Genomic DNA, 22,237 nt, shown 5'->3' on the forward strand with positions numbered 1-22,237 from the left:
AGAGCTATACTAAAGGACTTCTTACCGAATACTTCCTATAGAAGAGTTATTTAGTCAAACCTTTCTTTCCGCTTTAATTTTAGGAAGTGTATTTTGAAGCTTTTCCTTTTTTATTCTGAATATGAATTGTGGTTATTTTGCTCTTTGAAGGTAGAGTATGGTATTGCCTTACCTGATAACAACCGTCTGGTGATAGTCTTTGCATAATTTATTGACAGTGCCTCAAGCTGATATTTATTTCTGTACTATACATTGTGGGTTTTTTTTTTAGTTTAGACATTTTTTGTTAAAATTTCATAAGTGTATGACATTTTCAAATATACCCTGTAAACACACCTGTAAAAAAATTAGCTGGCTTGCAATATTTGATACACTATAATAATTTAAAGGTGGGAAGTAGTAGATTCATTCCATGAATTTGCATTTGGTAATATTTAGTGAATAGGGGTCTGTAGGAAATGTCATTGATCTCTCAAGAGGAATTGAGCCTCCTTGTGCTTAGCACTCTTCAGGATCCCCAGGGTTATATTAGAGGCTGTGCAAATCCATACATTCCTCAGGCATTACCTAGGAACTCAGCAAAGTTTCTGCACATGTATGACTAGTTTCAGTTGTATGTACTTCTAAGTCGTGAAATATAAATTAATTAAAAAGCATACTATATTCATTCCTTTTTGCCATATAATTTCAGTACAGTTGAAAAAACATATTTCTGGGGGTGTCTGGGTGGCTCGGTGGGTTAAGCCTCTGCCTTCGGCTCAGGTCATGGTCTCAGGGTCCTGGGATTGAGCCCCACATTGGGCTCTCTGCTTGGCGGGGAGCCTGCCTCTCTACCTACTTGTGATTTCTGTCAAATAAATTAAATTAAATAAACATTTCTGTATCAGGGCATATTATAAAATAGTCATACTCAAGGTAGTTGGGACATACGTCTCATATCTTTATAGATACTGCTTTTTGATAATTTTTTACATAAGCTTGAAAATCCTGACTTTTTAAATCTTTGCTTTCTTAGATGTGATGTGTGTCCGTGTTTATGTACTACTTCTGTATAAGATGTATGAGCCAAATGTTCAGTGCAGCAGGTTAACAAAATTCCTATTTCTGATTGAGAATTTTCAGGTGGTTAATGTGTAACAAGACCTTTTGGAATAGTCATTCACCTTGCCGAGGGCAGATTGCTGCCTTTTACTGTTTGTCCCTTTCTTTGCGTTGAGGGTTGTGTGGGAGGGAGCACTTACTTCTCCTCCTTTGTAATGGAGAGCCGTTCCAGGTAACTGTGCCTGGGCGAGGAATATAGTCACTGAGGTTCTGTCAGGGGTTAACTTCCTAGCGAATCCCCGTAGAGTGCCACTGCAAAAAAAAATAATTTTTGCAACTTTTATTTACAGGAATTTAGAGATGAACCCTATTATAAAGAAGAACTTGTAGATGAACCATTCCTCAATTTGGGAAAGGCTTTTCAGTCCCAACAGAAAGAGATAGATCACAGCAATGAGGCCTGGGAGATGCATGAATTTCTGATTCCTAGATTGCAGGAGATGGGGGAAGAAAGAGAGATGCTTGTTGATGACGATTATGAGCTATATCAAGATCCCTTGCAGTCCATGGACTTGTATCCCTCATCACACCTTCAAGAGGCTGCTCCTGTTCCCTCTGTGAAGGAACTTCACTTTGGCACCCAGTGGTTGCATGATAGTGAACCGCCTGAGCTTCGGGGAGCAAGATCCATGGTGAGTCTGTACTCCCCGGAGGCGCAGCAGTACGGCTACAGCACGGAAAACATGGTAAGGGATGAGAACGGCTCTTCCACTTCCCTCCTCCTTTCCTTGCCTCCCAACCCCTGTTCCAAAGTCATGTAACTTTCAAAAGAACCAAATGTAATGGAAAATATAACTTTTGTAATTAATCATTTTTCCAAGATGTACCACATAGTGTAATGCTGAACTAAGTATAAACTCATCTTTTCTGTATTACACAACTCCTGGTAAGAGTCAGTAAGCTGCAGGTGCCTTTTATGGTGGTTTATAGTGGGGTTTTGCCTTGTTGTTTTGTTTTGTTTTTGTTTTTTTAATGATGTGTTTCTCCAGATTATCCATTTCAAAGAAGAGTTCTTTTGCCATTTGTGATTTTTTTTTTTTGTTCCCTCAGAGAGACAGGGCTCCATATTTCTCATATTGTGTATTATATTTATCAAGGAAAATCAAGGCAAAATTGACTCAAGATATTGTTTATGTCTTGTTTATCCACACTGTTTTCTGTGTTATATATGATACTAAATAGAAGGTCTCTGAACTCTTAAAAATTATCTTTATGTTTGTGTTATTGCCTATTTTCAACTTGGCAGGAAAGCATTATATTTCAGTAGGTTTGCCCTTGCTATGGGGATCACCAATAAACTTTATTTTTATAAAATTAGGGTTAAGTGGTCACCAATTGGAAATATTCATTAGGGGCATTTTTAATGTTTTAGATTTGTTTGTTCATTTTATGACCCAGATTAACTTCCAGGGAAATGACAAGAAAATTATTATATAGAGGTGTTTTGTTTTGTTTTTGTTTTGTTTTGTTTTTTTAAGAGAGGGAGAGAGAGTGTATAGGGACAGAGGGAGAAGGAGAGAGAGAATCCAGCAGGCTCCGTGACGAGTGCAGAGCCCAACATGGGGCTTGATCTCGCGACCTTGTGATCATGACCTGAACTGAAATCAAGAGTTGGACGCTTAACCAGCTGACTCACGTAGGAGCTCCTAGGGGTATTTTTTTACAAGGTCATTTAGCAGTATGTTTAGATACAGTGCAGTACTCCCCACACTGAGATCAGCAACTTTCTTGCAGTGCTGTAGGGAGCATGCTTTTCTTTTCTCTCTCAGAGGGCCCATAGAGCTAGTTTCTTTGCTCTCTCCTTCCTCAGACCTATCCTTCTTTCCCCCCTTTTGCAAATGCTATGGGTTCTTCTTCTATGCAAGGTGCTATAGAAGCTGTGCTTAATGGAACGCAAGAGGATTAGCGGACTGTGGGCAATCTACCAGAGAACAGATGTTTTGGGATTATGTGAATAATGCCTGGATATGGGCAGAGGTGACAGAGAATCACCTGGTGTGTTGCCATTGACATTGGTGCTTTCTTTCCTTGCCAGTCCCATTCCTGTATCTGTAAGTACTCGAACCCAAACAGAATATTCAGTTATATAGAGCAAATTCTAATCACAGATTAGTGAATATTCATAAATACTCACTTGTTGTGCCTTTCATCTACAAAAAGAAAATTTTCTATTTACCCAAATATAAGGCAACCTGAAGTAGAGGCCAGTTTTAGTATATAAACTTTTAGGGTTCTAGACTAAATAGTCACAGGTACATTCACAGTATTTACTTTATAAATTTAAGCAGTAACATTTTTTAAACTCCCAAATGTTAAATTTTTTGCCTGTTCTCACATTTAATGACATAATTGTGTTCAGATGGCTTCAGTGCATATTTATGTCCATAAATACATTATCACTAGAAGCACCTTCCCCTCATTTAATACAGTTTTTGGAATATATCATCTTAATTTTCATCTAGGTTGTTTGAGATACAGTAATTTTTGAATCCATACTATCAGTCAGAATTTTTTCCTGATCTCAAGTACTCATTTGCATAACAATAGGCTTAAAATTCCTTTTGTAAGTGCATAGTGATGATCTTCACTATATAACCATTTACTCTATTGTTTGTTAAAGTGCTATTTTAAAAAGCTTGTTTATAACAACATTCATTGCTCACAATTTGAAAGACATGCATCCTAATTACTAAATCTGTGTTAAATTTCCTAGCTTCTTTCTTTTTATTTTCTATTTCTGATTCTGTGAGGTGACCTATAAGCTCTCTAAAACGGCACTGATTAAACTTGTTTCCACCCCAGTGGTGCCTGGGTGGCTTAGTCGGTTAAATGTGCAACTCTTGGTTTTGGCTCAGGTCATGATCTCAGGGTTGTGAGATTGAGTCCCACATGGGGCTCCATGTCAGGAGCCTGTTTGGGATTCTTTCTCTCTCCCTCTTCCTCTGCTCCTCCCCTCCCCTCCAACTTATACACTCTCTCTTTAAAAAAATTACTTTCAGCCCTAATATGTCTTGTCTGCACAATATTTTATTTTCTTTAAATAATTATATCTTCTTGTTTTGGGCATTCTTTTCCTCCTTTCCTGAACTCCACAATGATGGCAGTGTAAAGGAGGAAAGTTTTTCCTCTACCCTCATTGGTTCTTTGGCTGGGGCCTTGGAAATTAAGCTGATGAAAGATTAACAAAAGAAAGACAATTTATTAGGGCACCTGGGTGGCTCAATGGGTTAAAGCCTCTGCCTTCAGCTCAGGTCATGATCCCAGGGTCCTGGGATTGAGCCCCACATCGGGCTCTCTGCTCAGCGGGGAGCCTGCTTCCTCCTTTCTCTCTGCCTGCCTCTCTGCCTACTTGTGATTTCTCTCTGTCAAATAAATAAATAAATAATCTTTAAAAAAAAAAAAAGACAATTTATTAACTAGTGTGGCATGCACTCATGCAGTACAAACTCAGTGATGAGTAACTCAAAGGGGTGGTTAGAGCTTGGGCTCATATAGCTTCTTAACAAAGAACGATACATTTATTGAGAAGTGACAAGACAAAGGAAGAGGAGTTTAGGTTTTAGGGTCACAGCTGCAGGAAGGTAATTATAAGGGGGAAATTGATCGAAGATAAGGGCTTTTTTTAGTTAGGTTTGTTAATATGTTCCTCTTGCTGCCATCTCTGGGCTAGAAAAAATCTAGATTCATCTTTGATGATTAACAGTCACGGGAAGATAGCTTTTCTGTTTGTGCTGTTTCTCTTTTTTTGTCCTCTCAGAATAATCTTTATGCCAGAGTGGCATATTTTTGATAGAGTGGTCTAATTCTCTGTAACAGTTACACACATAAGATCAGGATGGACTTGAATCTTTATTTGCCCTCCTGTCAGAAGGGTACTCGTGTGATGAAAATTTATTATCTAATATTACAAGCCTTGGGTAGATTGTTAAAACATTTGAATACCTTACAAAATATGTAATTCTCAGTACTCCTTTAGAGAGTGCCTTCCAGAAGGGTCGAGTAACATTATCACTTCTGCCTTCATTATAATACCCATTTTGGGCTACAGATATATCTATATTTGTAGAGTGCAAATACTACCCAACTACTTAGATTTACCTTTCTCTACTACTCCCTTATCCTTATTCCATTTTAGTTGAAGGATAAAACCATCAAGATTTCTAGATCTGGTTATTTTTACTTGTAGTAAGATACACATTACAGTAGCCCCTTCTGTCCCTGCACCCCACCCCTTTCTCTGGTTTCACTTCCACAATTTCAGTTACCTGTGTTCAGCCAAGGTCTGGAAGCAGCCGTAGCCTAACACATGCCTGCATCATTCACCTCACTACATCTTACCACTTAGGCATTTTATAATCTCACATCATCATCATAAAAAGAAGGGTGAGTACAGTATATTAAGATATTTTGAGAGCAAAAGAGACCACATTTATACAACTCCTATTACAGTATAATTGTTCTCATTATCAGTTATTGTGGTTAATCTCTTACTGTGCCTAATTTATAAATTAAACCTTATCATAGTTATGTATATAGAGTTAAAAATAGTATATACAGGGTTTGGTTCTATCCTTGGTTTCAGGCATCCACTGAGAGTCTTGGGATGTATATCTCCCACAGATAAGGAGGGGCTACTGTGCGTAAAATTTACCACTTTAACCATTTCTAGGCTTACAGTTCCAGTAGCATTAAATATGCTTGCATTATTGTACAGCCATTATCACCATCCATCTGCAGAACTTTTCCATTCTTCCCAGATTGAAAGTCTGTCCCTATTAAACAGTAACTATCCATTCTCCCCTTCTCTCATTCCCCTGGCAAACAGCCATAGTCCTACTTTCTTTCTCTAAGAATTATGATGACTTTAGGTACCTCATTTAAGTGGAATCATAGAGTGTTTGTCTTCTTGTGTGAGGCTTATTTCATTTAGCACAATGCCTTCCAGGTTCATCCACATTGTAGCAAGTTTTGGAATTTTCTCCCTTTTTAAGGCTGAATAATATTCCACTGTGTGTGTGTGTGTGTGTGTGTGTGTGTGTATTCAAGTCTGTTTAACCATTCATCAGTCGATGAACATCTGGATTATTTCTACCTCTGGCTACTGTGAATAATACTGCCGCAAGCACTGGTATAAATGCCAGTGATTAGTAAATGATTAATGACTGGATTTAAGTAAATGATCAGAAAGGTATAATTCAAATGATTATTTTTTAAATTTTTTGGTGTATATACCCAAAAGTTAAATTGCTAGATCCATATGGCAAGTCTCTGTTTAATTTTGGGGGGGAACCACTGTCTTAGTTCTACAGTAGTTGCACCATTTTATATTCCCACCCATAGTGCACAAATTTTCCAAATTTTCCACATGCCTGCCAATACCTGTTTTCTTTCTTTCTTTTTTTAAAAAATATTTTATTTATTTATTTGAGAAAGAGAGAAATCACAAGTAGGCAGAGAGGCAGGCAGAGAGAAGGGGGGAAACACGCTCCCTGCTGAGCAGAGAGCCCAATGTGGGGCTCGATCCCAGGACCCCGAGATCATGACCTGAGCCGAAGGCAGAGGCTTTAACCCACTGAGCCACCCCGGTGCCCCAATAACTGTTTTCTGTTTTTGTTTTTGTTTTTTTTTAAGGTGCAGAGTAGTATATCTTATTGTGGTTTTGATATACATTTTTCTAATTATTATTATTAGGAAAAGTTGAGCAATTTTGCATATGCTCATTGGCTACCTTCATATATTCTCTGGAGGAGTGTCTAAATTTTTTGCCACTTTTCAAAAGATCTGACCCTTGCCTGAGGATTAGTTACCTAACACTGATTGTATGTTCTTATTTTCTTCTCTATTTAGAAAAACTCATTTTCCTAAGGAGTTAACTCTCTCTATTGAAATTTAGATTCAGATATTAATTCTCTTATTCCTGTTACAAAATTGCCATTAACATTTTTTAAGTCCAAAATTTGCTGTAAAATTTCTTCTAGGTATTTAGTGCCTGTCATCTCCTCCTTAATTGCCTCTCTAAGAAATTCTTCTTGCTTCTTTTATTCTATAAACAGCTAGGTTGTTGTAGCTACTTTCTCATCCCAATTTAATATTTGTGTTGAATTCTATGTTCTGTAAGCTCCATTGGATATCTGATAGAGTTCTGTACTTAGCTATATTCATAATCTGAATGGAAAAAGTTAGCAGTTTTTGGTACATCAATTTATGAGACATCCTTCTCTTACCATTGAAGTCTGACCAATATAACCACTTAATGTACACAATGGACCATATAAAAGATGTCATTCACCTTTTTTGTTTTAAATGACTTAAATTTCCAACAATAGAGAATAACAGTGTTACTCATCTTAATTGAGGTATGTCCCTCTGGTGGCCCTGATGGTATCATTTCATTTTATGCCTATAAAAGTTTGTAAGATATAATAATAGGGGTGCCTGGGTGGATCAGTTGGTTAAGTATCTCCCTTCAGCTCAGGTCATGATCCTAGGATCGTGGGATCGAGCCTCTGCTTCTCCCTCTCCTTGCTCCCTGCTCATGCTCTCTCTCACTATCTCTCTCTCTCTCAAATAAATAAAATCTTTAAAAAATATATCATAATAAAATATATTAGTGAAGATTATTTGTTCTGGAAGATTATAACTTTTGGAAACCATAGAAGATATGTATCAAAGGAAAACAAGCAGAAAGCGCAAAAATCATTGACTGTGCTTTATTTTAGGTTTGGGTAACTGGTATTCACCAGGCAGATAAAAGTGATAGGGAGGGCGAAGCAAGAGCTTAGAGCTATGAAAATCCCCCACCAAGTTGTTTTGGGATCATTGATGAAGCTTTTGAGGTTGTGATCCAGTGTGACCCTTGAGTTAGTTTTATGTTAGCCAAAGGAAATATATTGTATTAACCTGTTACTTTGCAGATACATTTGTAGGGCCAGTTTTCTGCTATCATTGTTATGTGGTTTGAACAACATTACAATGTTCCTCACTTTATCACACAGTACTAATGCATTTCTGTCTTTCTTCCTCTCAAGATGAAAGAAAATTTTGGCATCAGTTCCCTACCCTCCATACCCTCATCTGAAGGAAACAGTCAACAAGGCAGATTTGATGATCTGGGAAATCTTAATTCATTAACAAAAAGCAGTCTGGATTTAGGTTTGTGGTTTTTGTTTCTCATAAACACAAATTACATTATTCTGCCATCTCTCAGTTTTGTTTTTATATACGATAACTCTTACTGTCATATTTTCACTCATTATGATGCAAATTTAAATCTGTTTATTAATCTACTTCAGAATATCTCAAAGAATAAACATGGCTCGTACGTCAACGGAGAAGTTTCAGATTCTGTTTTCTATGAGGGCTGTATTTTCAATGGTTGATTTTGCTTTTTATGAGCTGTATGGATTAAAACTAGTACCTTATGTGCTAAATCTGAAATAAGTCTACTAATATATATTAAAAATCTCTGATGCTATTAAGTGATACTGTTAGCTCAATGAATGGGGTTGTTAAATATTAATAAAGAAAGGCATATTTTAAACATTAATGAAACATTTTTGTAGCCATATATTATGGTCAGTTTTGGTGCATTAATAACTTAGTTTCCATTAAAGAATCCTAAAAGTGTAGTGCCTCTCCTTGCCTACCCCCAATATTGATTCTTATACAATTTCGAAAACTTGACTTTGAAACATAATTTTTCTTCATCCAACACTGAAATATCAAAGGCTGTTATATTATTAAGATCCCTAGGTGAGACAGTTAAGTTCTTTCACAGCACTGGGATTTATAGAGCCATTGTTCAGGATTTATGCTGTCCTTCATGTGTTATGAGTCTGCTTATAGGAAGTCTTTCTCTTTGGGCAGTTCTTAGTTGTATGGTAATGCATTGTAGAGCCAGAGTGCACTATAGAAGGTTATAAAATGGTTTCTATGAATTCAGCATTCTGTTGAATTCTGAAGAATGGAATCCTTAGTGTTAAAGATTGAAGCCACCAATTGGTGGCTCAGTTTGTTAAGTGTCTGGCTCTTGATTTCAGCTCAGGTCGTGATTTTAGGGTCGTGAGGTCAAGCCCAGCATTGGGCTCTTTTCTGAGTATGTAGCCTGCTTCAGATTCTCTCTCCCTGCCTGCCTCTCCTTATACCCTCTTGCTCGCTCTCTCAAAAAAAAAAAAAAAAAAAGATTGGAGTCATCTATGAGATGATAATAGTTGTCACTTCCCTGTGAGTCAAAACACAGCATGGGTAGTTAATTTTGAATATCTAAGATTAGATTTTATCCAGAGTTTATCCAGTTTTTCATGATACATAACTAATCATGACTCAGATAAAAATGGGACTTTTTCTCCCACAAGTGTCGCATTATACTGTTTTTAAAAATTTACCACATTTCTATTGTCCTCTAAGTACGTGGAGAAGATTCATGACACAAATGAAGGAATAACTAAATTAATAGGCCATATCTGTTTGATTGTCATTGATACTTTATAGCAATGTCATTACTATTTTGGACAAAGTGACTCTTTGCTGAGGAGAGCTGACCTGGGCATGGTAGAATGTTCAGCAGCTTTCCTGCCTTCTAACCCTAATGCCAGTGGTACTCTCATTCTGAGTCATGATCAAAATCAAGTGTCTCCAGACATTGCCAAATGTCCCCTGGGGGCTACAATTGCTCCTGGTTGAAAATCATTCGCTGCTTTGTGCTGTTAGGATTAAAAGGATAGACTGGCTAACAGGGGTGAGTATGTGTGGGGAGGAGCAGCAAAGCTGGGAAGAACACAGGGAAAATAGTCCCTCTTGAGCTCTGCTCTGTGTATTATTTAAGTGATTGGCAAGTGATTACCAGATTGGCACCAACTTGGTGGCTTAAAACAACAGAAATTAATTCCCTCACTGTTCTTAAGGCCTGAAGTCCTAAATCAAGATGCTGTGCTGCTACTGAAGGCCTGAGGGAAATTTTGCTTTTTCCTGCTTCTGGTGGCTGTACCTTTTCTTGGCTCATGGCTGCTTCACTGTGATGTCTGCCTCTGTCTTCACACTGCTGTCCTCTCTTATCCCTGTGTCTTCTCTTCTTTGCCTCTTATAAGGACATCTGTCATTGGATTTCGGGCCCACTTGGGTAACCCAGGATGGTCTCATCTCACAATGCTTAATTATATCCACGAAGACTTTTTTCAATCAAAGTAAGGTCCCATTCATCGGTTCCGTGGTTGGGTCTGTCTTTTAGAGAGGTCCCCAGTCTGCCCACTACACTGCCTTAACCTAATACTTTGCAAGGCCCTGGGAATTGATTTTTTTTTTTTTTTTTTAGAGATTATAGTTTGGGGAGTGAAGTTAGACTTGTGTATGTTAGATCTGTCCTCACCGGAAAAGCATTTGTAACCACATGCTGTTAAGGAAATTTTTGAAAGCCTCTAGGATGCTGTGCAGTAGGCATGACAGTTTGGATTAATGCTAACTGTAGGTAGGCTGAGAAATTATTAATACAGAGCTGACACGGATTTCAGCGGCATCCATATTGACTTCATTCTACTCAAGGTTTGATTTTGCTCTTGAGATCCTGTCCGGCAAACGGCTGACTCCTTCAGTCCCAGGTCCCTCTGCGTCACCGGGCAATCCCACAGGCTTCTCCAAGCCTCACCTATAAAATGAAAGATTTAGGCTAAGTGTTCTCTAAGCCCTCTTTCAAATCTGTGACTCTTTGACCACTTTATTAGTAACAGGCGATGTTAGATTTATCTCTGAACAATTAAATTTCTTTTTCTGAACAATTAATTAGAAAATTATTTCTGAGAACCTTATGTGTAAAGGGCTGTTGTTGAGCCTATACTTAAGCCAACATTTTGCAGCCTTGAAGAGCCTCTACCCTTCATGGGCTGTGAAACTGAACCTATAAATTAGCATAATTCATAAGGTGAAGCACACATGATAAATTCCCAATCAATAATACACTTAGTGTTACAAGTTTTAGGTTTCAGACAGAAAGTAGTTCTGTTTCCTGATGTTTGACTGCCCCTGCCTGGATGGTACCTCCAGGGAAGTCTGGGCGAGTCCGTCATTGCACCCAAGAGTCAGGCACACTTATGCATTTGCATCCCCAGCTCTTGTTATAAACTGGGCTTCTGGAAGGCAAGGCAATCTGATTGTGTTACCGTAGCAGGTGCTCAGGAAATATTTGTTGAATGAGAAAGTGAAATGCCACTTACCTGTGGTTATTCAGCAGCATTGCAACTCCCAGCCCTCCCTCCCTCTGCAGTGGCCTCGGTACACATAACCCACCCTCCCCTCTGCTCGGATTCTTCTTGCCTTTATTTTGTTGACCGTTCTGTTCTTGCACCTCACCAAGTATAAACCTTTGGAAAATTTCCCCCATTCCTCTTCTATAAACATTAACCCCCATTTGTCCAGGAACTCTTTTTTTTTTTTTAGCTCCTTTGTTTTTTTAACCTTTGTGCACCCGTATGGCCCTTACCCAACACCTGCATAGGCCCTCGAGGACTCGATTTGTTTTATGGGCTCTGGGTACCATGGTGCACTGGGTGAGCAGCTCTGTAAAGAGTGAGTGTGTCAGACACCGTGACAGATGAGAAATGTATGTCTGAGTCCAAGCACCCAAGGTCCGTGGAGGAGGAGGGGGGCAAAGGGCACGAGCAGGCTTTGTGCGGAACCGGTAATGAAAAGCTTTAAACAGACTGAGGCAACCTGTGAAACCCAGAGCCATAATTGAAAAGGGCACTTTTACCAGCATAGGTGGATGGGAAAGCACTCTGCAGATAGAGCCTGTTCCCTCTTCCTAACACTGGTGTTGGCCTTCCAGCCAGAGTCTGGTCCCACTCTGGTCTCTCCTCAGTGGGGAGGAGACAGGCTTAGGCAAAGCTAGAACTCTGAAGCCATGATATGGATTAGAGTGCTTCGCAGGAATGTAGGTGCCTGTGGACAAGAGGGAAGGGTACACGGGGATGAGGCACAGGCCCCTGAGACTTCCTATAGTACCCCCTGAGCATTACAATTACTTGCATCCTCTCTTCGGGTTCTGTTGCATTACCAACTGATTAGATCCTGATTATAGATTTTCTGGATTTTTATTTTATTTATTCCAGATAAAAAGTGGTAGTACTGAGTTTACTGAAAGTTTGTTCATGACAAAGAAATGGAAAGAGTTTAGGTCATGCTTATAGGAAAAATTTTAGGATAATTTCTCTTTATTATTATTAAGATTTTATTTATGTATTTGACAGAAACACAGTGAGAGAGGGAATATAGGCAGGGGGAGTAGGAGAGGGTGAGGCAGGCTTCCCACCGAGCAGGAGCCCGATGCAGGGCTTGATCCCAGGAACCTGGGATCAGGACCTGAGCTAAAGGCAGACACCTAACGACTGAGCCACCCAGGTGCCCCAGTTTCTCTCTCTCTCTTAGATCATTTCTGATTTTCTAAAAAGCCAGAACTCCAAAAAATCTTATAAATGTGTGGATTTAAGGAAGGCATTTGATCGCAGTTCATTATATTTGTCTACTATGCTGAAGAAAGATTGGCTGAGAATTTCTGATCAGTTACTGGGGTGTATCCTAAGGGTGATTAATGGACCTATGCCAGCGCACGCGCAGGTCTCTATTATATGTTCTAGGACTCTGTGCACCACTCTGCCCTAGTCTTTTTTTCAGTAAATGAGGAAATGACACAGATGTCATATCAGGTAAATTTGCACATGGCACTTGGCAAAAAATTCCTTAGCCTGAGTTTCTCTGTGTATAAAATATGGTTGCTAGTATCTTTTCCCTCTAACTCATAGTTTGTTATGAGAATCAAATGAGGTAAACAAATGTAAATGAATTCTGAAATTTGTAAACACAGCCCCATTAAAAATGTGTTTTCTTAACATTATAAGCGCTGGGTGATGTATAGAATTGTCAGATCACTATATTATACACCTGAACGTAATGTAACACTGTGTGTTAATATGCTGAAATTAAAATTTAAAAAAAAATTTAATGTAAGTGTTTTTATTTGGTTATTTGTTATTCTGTGGAATAATTTTTTTTAAATAAGTGAAATGTTGTAGGAGTGCCTGCAGTTAGGTTGATATGGGAAAATGTGTAGTGAGATTAGAGTACAGTCATTAAGGGGGTTCTTTTGATAAAATACTTCTATTGCTGGGACGCCTGGGTGGCTCAGTTGGTTGAGCAGCTGCCTTCCGCTCAGGTCGTGCTCCTAGCGTCCTGGGATCGAGTCCCACGTCGGGCTCCTTGCTCGGCGGGGAGCCTGCTTCTCCCCCTGCCTCTGCCTGCCATTCTGTCTGCCAGTGCTCACTCGCTCTCTCTCCCTCTCTGACAAATAAATAAAATCTAAAAAAAAAAAACAAAAACAACAAAAAAAATATTTCTATTGCTAAAATGTCATCTTTTCCATGAGGCCATATGTAAAATTCTAACTCTCTTCCACTGAGCAGTCCCTCGCCTCCTTCATTGCTTCATTTTTTACCATACTACTTGTCATCATATGACATATTAAACATTTTATTTATCTAGTTTAATATAAATGAGAGTTCTGACTTGAAGGTTCTGCCCCTAGTAGATGCCTGTAACTATTTCTTGAAGGAATGAAGGATGAAAAAAAGCATCCTGTATTCACTACTGTCTGGGTTTGCTCTTTAGGCGTGATGATTCCAAATGATGTCCAGGGTCCTGGCTTGCTTGTTGAACTCCCGGATGTGGCTCAAAGAAGGGAGCAAGAAGATTTGCCCTTATACCAACTCCCCAGGACCCGGGTTGTGTCCAGGGCCTCGGCATACACAGGACCATCGTCTTACAGATATACCGCTGATGCATGGTATGTTACCAATTATCTTTGTTTTCACATGATCGTTTTCTTTTTGCTCTTATTTTAAAAAAAAGCAGGATGAGGATGGAACATTTGGAAAATAGAGAAAATATGAATAAAATTGAACATTAGACAATTATTAGAATATCATATACTTAACATTGAAGCATTTATACAAGTTTGTATTTTTGCAGTTGTGTGAAAAACGGATTACACAGAATATTTGCTTAGAAAATAAGAGTTTAATTAAGAGTTTATTTTAACAATGTAAGCAAGACATATAGACAAATTAAGGATGGAATGGATTCGAGAGATAGAGAGTTTGGTGGAATTGGTGACTGATAACGTGTCAGGGCAAGAGGACATAGTTGAGGATGACTTGCGTTTCTGGACCGGGACAATAAATGCATTGTGGCACCATTAATTCTTTCATAGGAGCAAAGGAGGCAACTTAAGTGTCCATTGATAAATGAATGGATAAAGAAGATGTTGGGACACCTTGGTGGTTAGTCGGTTAAACGTCTGCCTCAGTTCAGGTCGTGATCTCAGGGTTCTGGGATTAAGCCCCATGTCAGGCTCTCTGCTCAGCAGGGAGTCTTGCTTCTCCTTTTCATTCTGTGTTCTTTCTCGCTTGCTTGCTTTCAAACAAATAAGCAAAATCTAAAAAAAAAAAAAAAAAAAAAAAAGATGTATATATGCAATGGAATATTACTCAGTGATTAAAAAAAATGAAATATTGCCATTCTCAACAGCATAGATAGACATAGAGGGTGTTACGCTAAATGAGATAGTTCGGATAGTGAAAGACAAATACCATATGATTTCACTTACATGTGGAATCTAAAAAACAAAACACACGAATAGATGAACAAACAGAAACTGTCTTATAAACAGAACAAACTGGTAGATGCCAGAGGGGAGGGGGAAGAGAGATGGGCAAAATGGGTGAAGGGGATTAAGAGGCAGAAACTTCCAGTTATAAAATAAATAAGTCATAAAGATAAGTACAACCTAAGGAATATAGTTAATAATGTGATCATTTTTAGGGTGACAGATGGTAGCTACATTTTTCTCAGTGAGCTTTTCCCAATGTATAGAACTGCCGAATCACTGTGTTGTACACCTGAAACGAATGTAACATCATCTGTTGTACTCGAATTTTTAAAAAAGTTTATAGGAGCATGAACAGGTTAGAAGGGAAAATGAATTTAGTTTGAGACATGTTGTGGGTTCCACAAAGTTAAGTGGAATCAATTAGATGTGTGATTCTGGGGATTAATGTTGAGGTCTATCCTGATGTGGATGATTGGGACCAAGATCAAGTGTAGGTGAAACTGCCAGATTTGAGTAGTCATCCAGGGTAAGCTCAGATAATAAAAAGAGCCTAGGGCCACAACTGCGGTCCTGCAAAGCAGCGATACGGCAGGTATGAAGAGAGGAAGAAAGTAGCATCGTGGAATGAACAAAACACTGGAAGCAATCAATGAACCTAGAGATAGGCGTAGAAACTGAGGTGGAGGATATTTTGTTTTTTAAGATTTATTTATTTTAGAGAGAGAAAGTGTGTGCTCGCAAGAAGGGGGCAGAGGGAGAGAAAGAAAAAATCCTCAAGCAGACTCCTGATGAGTGCAGATCCCATTGTGGGGCTCCATCCCACAGCCCTGAGATCTTGACCTAGGTTGAAATCAGGAGTCAGACGCTCTAACCAGCTGAGCCACCCGGGCACCCCGAGGAGAACATTTTAACAAAAGGTCATCATAGACCCTCATGATGTGCTTCAGAGAGATCAGAGCAGATAAAACAGAAATGTTTGCACGGGGTTTGGCCACACGGATGCCCTTGGTAAGCATAGAACAGTTTTAGTGAAGTAGAATTAGAGAGTAGTGGGCTGAGAATTGAACAGATCTGAAATTGGGCACAGTTAGTCCAGGAAGACTAGCATTTTCTCCTAATCCTGGTCATGAAAAGAGGCAGATATAATGCATGTTACTACGTAGCTAGAGGGTATTACTAGATTGAGGTAAGGAGGAGTTATACATATATAACGACATATGTATCGTATGTGTGTGTGTCTTTGTGTCTTTCTGGGGAAGATCCAGCTAAGGAATATGTCAGTGCTAGAAAGGGGGTGATTAAACATGGTCCCTGGTGAGGGTGAAGGGAGAGAAGGACATGGCACACCTAGAGAGATGGACCTTTGGTGGTTTGATGGGAGGAAGTTTACCTCCTCCACAGAGACAGATGCCAGGAATGAAAAGGAAAGTACAAATAGAAGTGCTGTTTGTGTCCGTGGGCAGGAATCCCAAGAGACTTTTTATTTTTTATTTTTTGTCATTTAGGTAAAGGTTATTTTAAAACAATGATGAGGTAGAAGTAATGTGGGATTAAAAGGAGAGGTATCAGAGTAGGGATTCACTTTTGAAACAAGGGTAGGAATGTAATGGCTTAGTGAAGGGAAGGAAGTTTAGAAAATCTTGCCCCTCCCCCCTTTTCCAACTACCCAGATCAAGACAATGAGCATCACTCACTCACTTGAGCGGCATTTGTGGCAGAGAATCAGAAGCTGTAGAGAGAACAGAAGAGGTTGAGAGAACATTTGGTGAAGAGGTCAGGGTGTGGAGTTGTTTCTTGACCATTCAAGGCGATTCCATGCATTGTGATGAGTAGTTAGGCTGGAGGGTCTTGGGGGGTGGGTCTGGCAATGGAAACAAGGAAAAACTAGAGCAGCAGGGAAGGAAGGAGTTGGAGACGTTGTCCAAGCATAACAGGGATGAGAGATAGGATAGATTTATTGACTTCATGTTTGTATTAAAACTTTAGTCCAAGAATGGTTTTATGTTGATATATGAAGCGTCTTAGAATAATAGCGTTTCTCGGTTCAGCAACTTCGTGACCTTTGCCTATAGTTGTAGACAGAAACTTTCTATCACAAAAAGTTGGTCTCTGGGCTTCAGCATAGCTCCTGTCTGAGTGGAAAGGAATGACTCAGATCAGCTCAACTACTTGGAGGAATCCAGTGTCGTCTTATTCAGCAGAACTGGACCAGTGTGTCAAGGGGAGGCGCTGACAGGTTCTGTGTCCTGGTGTAAGTGATGGCACCAGCACCGGGGGACACGCATAGCCTTAAACAGGCAGTGGGTTTATTCTTTAGGAGAGATGCCTGGAGGTGGCAGTACTGGAAGGCTTAGGAATATAATTTTATGACTTTTTAAAAATTAAAAAAGAAATTTTTAAGTAATCTCCACACCTGGTGTGGGTCTTGAACTCATAGTCCCAAAGCCAAGAGTCATATGTTCCACCAACTGAGCCAGTCAGGTAGGTGCCCCTACTTTCATGACTTTTTATCCGGTCAAATTACTTTCCAAATGAAACATCTTTATTTTAAAAATTTCCCTTGGGCTTGGTGTTAATAATTGAATCTGGTCAAAGAATTCAGAAATGGGACTACTTCTGTAAATGTGTAGAACTGTGACTGCAGAATTGGACAATATCTAAACAATTTTCTAAGACCACCCCTCCTTTCTTATGCAGAAGACCAAATGGAACATCCATTGTGTCTTACTCAATTCTTCCAGCTTCTGAGAGGGAAGAGGCACTTGACTCCTACCCCATTCAGTACTTTTTCTCTTAATGTAACTGTGGCAAGCTGATTTCTTATGCAGGTACAGGCATGCAAGAGTTTTGACCTAACTTTTGAGAGGGATCAGTCTTGCAGTTGAATGTTGTTTTTTGGGCTTGTTGTCATAGATTCAGGGGATATTGAAATTTCAGCAGGTTCTAGAAGAGTTCCTGTAAGTCGTATTTCCCCTTTCCGTCTTTCAAGATGTGCCCCATGGAGTTAGGTTCATTGGAGAATATTTATTCTTGGAGCTTTCCCGAGTAATGCATAGATTCTTTCGGAGGACGGTCTTTCAGATCAGGGTATCCTGAAGGGCTGAATGGTATTTTAGAGTTTCTGCTTTGCATTTATTTTTGTGTAGGACCCAGCAAAGTTTAATGCGCAGTGTACTTCTGCCTCACACCGACACCAACTTCCCTGTACCTTTGGAGGCCTGTTTTTTGGTTTGTTTTTAATATTCAGTTTAAAGGGACGGTGCAGTGGATAATGTGTTTTACTATGGATCAGAATATTTATTCCATTTATTAACTAAAAACAAAACAAAAACAGTTCACCTATTTCTCGACTTTGACCCCCTCCCTTTGCAACCACCACTGTATTCTCCGTATCTATGAGCTTGGTTTTTGATTATTGTTTGTCTTAGATTCCGCATATAAGAGAGATCATGTGGTATTTGTTTTTCTCTGATTTTTTTCACATAACATAATACCCTCAAGTTCCATCCGTGTTGTCTCAAATGGCAAGATTTCATTCTTTTTATGGCTGTATTATAATCGTGTGTGTCTGTGTGTCTGTGTCTGTACACCATGATTTCTTTATTCATCTGTCGATGGATTGTTTTCAGACAAACTATGAGAGACTCTGGACTCTGGGAAACAAATTGAGGATTACAGAAGGGAGCGGGGGTGGGGGATGGGGTGACCGGGTGGTGGGTATGAAGAAGGAGGGCACGTGATGTGATGAACACTGGGTGTTACACACAACTAATGAATCATTGAACACTACATCAAAAACTAATGATGGGGGCGCCTGGCTGGCTCGGTGGGTTAAAGCCTCTGCCTTCGGCTCAGGTCATGATCCCAGGGTCCTAGGATCGAGCCCCACATCGGGCTCTCTGCTCAGCGGGGAGCCTGCTTCCTCCTCTCTCTCTCTCTGCCTGCCTTTCTGCCTACTTGTGATCTCTGTCTGTCAAATAAATAAAATCTTTAAAGAAAAAAAAAAAACTAATGATGTACTGTATGTTGACTAACAGAACATAATAATAATTTAAAAAAAGAAAAGTTGTCTACTCAGATCTTCTGCCCATTTTTTAATTGGATCGTTTGTTTTTTGGTATTGAATTTTATGAATTCTTTGTATATTGTGAATTTTAGTCCCTTATCAGATAGATGATTTGCAGTTATTTTATCCTATTCAGTAGGTTGTCATTCCATTTTGTGTATGGTTTTCTTTACTGTGCAGAAGAAGCTTTTTAGTTTGGGGTAGTCCCATTTGTTGACTTTTTGCTTTTGTGACCTTTGTTTCTGGTGTTGGATTAAAAAAATAATTACTAAGACCTGTGTCAAGGAGCTCACCGCCTATGCTTTCTTCTAGGAATTTTATGTTTTCAGGTCTTAGATTCAAATCTTTCATCCATTTTGAATTAATTTTTGTATATGCTGTAAGATAGTGGTCCAGTTTCATTTTTTTGTATGTGGCTGTCCAGTTTTCCTTACACCATTTATCGAAGATACCATCCTTTCCCCACCTTTGTTGTAAATTAATGAGTGATCTATATTTGGGTTTATTTCTGGGCTCTCTATTCTATTGATCGGTGTGTCTCTTTTTTGCCAATGCCATACTGTCTTAATTACTATAGCTTTGTAATACAGTTTGAAATCTGGAAGTATGTTTTTTCCAGCTTTGTTCTTTCTCAAGATTGCTTTGGTTCTTCTGGGTCTTTGTAGTTTCATACAAATATTTGTTCTGTTTCTGTGAAAAATACCATTGGAATAGTAGCATGAATCTGTATATTACTTAGGATAATACAGACATTTTTTTTTTCTTAAGATTTTAGTTATTTATTTGTCAGAGACAGAGGGAGAGAGAGAGAGCGAGCACAGGCAGACAGAGAGGCAGGCAGGAGAGGCAGAAGGAGAAGCAGGCTCCCTGCCGAGCAAGGAGCCAGATGTGGGACGCAATCCCAGGACCCTGGGATCATGACCTGAGCCGAAGGCAGCTGCTTAACCAACTGAGCCACCCAGGTGTCCCGATAATACAGACATTTTTATGGTAATAATTTTTCCAGTCCATGAGCATGGAATAGCTTTTCATTTGTTTGTGTCATCTTTAGTTTCTTTCATTAATATCTTGTCTTTTTCAACATGCAAATCTTTCATCTTCTTGGTTATTTTTAGTTATCTTATTCTTTTTGAAGGAATTGTAAATGGGATTGTTTTTTCTTAATTTGTCTTTTTGATACTTTGTATCAGTATAAAGAAACACAACAGATTTTTGCATGTTGATTTTGTATACTACTTTGCTGAATTTGTTTATTCTAATAGTTTTTGGATGGGTCTTTAGAGTTTTCTATGTGTAATAAATCTCATGTTTTCTATATGTAATAAATATCATATGTCTAATAAATATCTGCAAATAGTGAGTTTTACTTCCTTTCCAATTTGGATGCCTTTTGTTTCTTTTTCTGGTTTAATTGCTCTGGGCTAGGATTTCCAGTACTATGTTGAAAAAAAATATTAAGAGTGGACATCCTTGTCTTGTTCTTGATCTTAAAGGAAAAGTGTTCACCTTTTCACCGTTGAGTCTGAACTTAGCTATGGGCTTGTCATATATGGCATTTATTATGTTGAAGTACATTCCCTCTATACCTGCTTTGTTTAGAGTTTTTATTATAAATGTATGTTGAATTCTGTCAGATGCTTTTTTCAGCATCTACTGAGATGATCTTATGACTTTTATCCTTCATTTTGTTAACATAGTGTATCACATCGGTTTGTGAAATGGTCTACCATACTTGCATCCCTGGAATCAGTCTTACTGGATCATGGTGTATGATCCTTTCAGTGTATTATTGAATTTGGTTTGCTAATATTTTGTTGACGATTTTTGCATCTTTGTTCATTGGGTCTTGGCCTATAATTTTCTTTTTTTGTGTGGTGTTTCGGTCTGGTTTTGGTATCAAGGTGATGCTAGTCTTATAAAATATGTTTTGAAGAGTTCACCTCCTTCTATTTTTTGGATGATTTTGAGCAGAATTGGTATTAAATTGTCTTTGACTATTTGGTAGAATTCACCAGTAAAGCCATCTAGTTCTGGACTTTTATTTATTGGGAGGTTTTCAATTACTGATTCAGTCTCCTTGCTAGTAGTTGGTCTATTCAGATTTTCTATTTTACCTGATTCAGTCTTGAAAGATTGTAGGTTTCTAATAATTTATCTGTTTCTTCTAAGCTGTCCAATTTGTTGGCATATAATTCTTCATAGTTGTCTTTTACAATTCTTTATATTTCTGTGGAATCAGTTGTAACATCTCTTTCATTTCTGATTTTGAGTCCGCTCTCTTTTTTTCTTGCTAAGTCTAGCTAAAGGTTTGCCAATATCGTTTATTTTTCAGAGAATCAGCTTATGATTTCATTGGTCTTTTCTACTGTCATCTTATTGTGTCATGTTATGTTATGTTACATTATGTTACGTTACATTAGGTTAGGTTACGTTACGTTACATTATGTTATGTTGTTTTCCAAATTGAGAGAGCGCACAAGCAGGGGGAGCAGTAGGCAGATGCAGAAGGAGAGGGGTTCCAAATTGAGAGAGCGCACAAGCAGGGGAGCAGTAGGCAGATGCAGAAGGAGAGGGAAAAGTATGTTCCTCTCTGAGCAGAGAGTTTAACGTGGGGCTTGATCCCAGACCCTGGGATCATGACCTCAGCTGAAGGCAGAGGCTTAACCAACTTAGCCACCCAGGCACCCCTCTACTGTCATGTTAGTCTCTATTTCATTTATTTCTGCTATACTCTTTGTTATTTTCTTCCTTCTACAAGCTTTGGGCTTTATTGGTTTTTCTAGTTCCTTGCTGTGTAAAGTTGTGTTGTTTGAGACTTGTTTCTTAAGGTAGGCATTTATTGCCATGAGCTTTCCTCTTAAAATTGCTTTTGCTGCATCATATAAAGTTTGGTATATTTTATTTACATTTTTGCTTATCTCAAGATTTTTTAAAATTTCTCTTTGCATTTCTTCTTTGACCCATTGGTTGTTCAGTAGCATTTTGTTTAAATGCAACATATTTGTGAACTTTTTAGTGTTTTTCTTGTAATTATTTTCTTGTTTTATACCATTGCAGCTAGAAGAGATGCTTTGTTTAATTTCAGTCATCTTAAATTGATTAAGACTTATTTTGTGGCCTAATATATGATCTGTCTTAGAAAATATTCCATGTGCACCTGAAGAATGGGTATTCTCTTGCTTTTGGATGGCGTAGTCTGTATATGTCTGTTAAATCCATCTGGTCTAACATGTCATTTAAGGCTGATGTTTCCTTACTGATTTTCTATCTAGGTAATCTATCCATTGATATAAGTGGGGAATTAAAGTACCCTACTATTATTGTATTGCACTATTTCTCCCTTTAGGTCCGTTAATATTTCCTTATTAATATTTAAGTATTCCTATGGACTGATCCCTTTATCATGATATAACACCCTT

The 22,237-nt window shown here is 38.6% G+C and overlaps 1 protein-coding gene across 1 annotated transcript in view; it reads left to right on the plus strand.

Annotated features, from left to right (window-relative positions):
* The window catches only part of LOC111142889 (PATJ, crumbs cell polarity complex component), a 372,385-nt gene that overhangs the window by 107,123 nt on the left and 243,025 nt on the right, over nt 1-22,237 (plus strand). Inside the window, exons 19-21 of the mRNA XM_022496281.1 lie at nt 1,392-1,787; nt 8,130-8,253; nt 13,753-13,927. Of these exons, the coding sequence (XP_022351989.1) occupies nt 1,392-1,787; nt 8,130-8,253; nt 13,753-13,927 (695 nt within the window). The remainder of the gene's footprint in view (nt 1-1,391; nt 1,788-8,129; nt 8,254-13,752; nt 13,928-22,237) is intronic.

This window comes from Enhydra lutris, unplaced genomic scaffold, assembly GCF_002288905.1.
Source record: "Enhydra lutris kenyoni isolate GAN:26980312 unplaced genomic scaffold, ASM228890v2 scaffoldscaffold9, whole genome shotgun sequence".
In the NCBI taxonomy this organism is placed as follows: domain Eukaryota; kingdom Metazoa; phylum Chordata; class Mammalia; order Carnivora; family Mustelidae; genus Enhydra; species Enhydra lutris.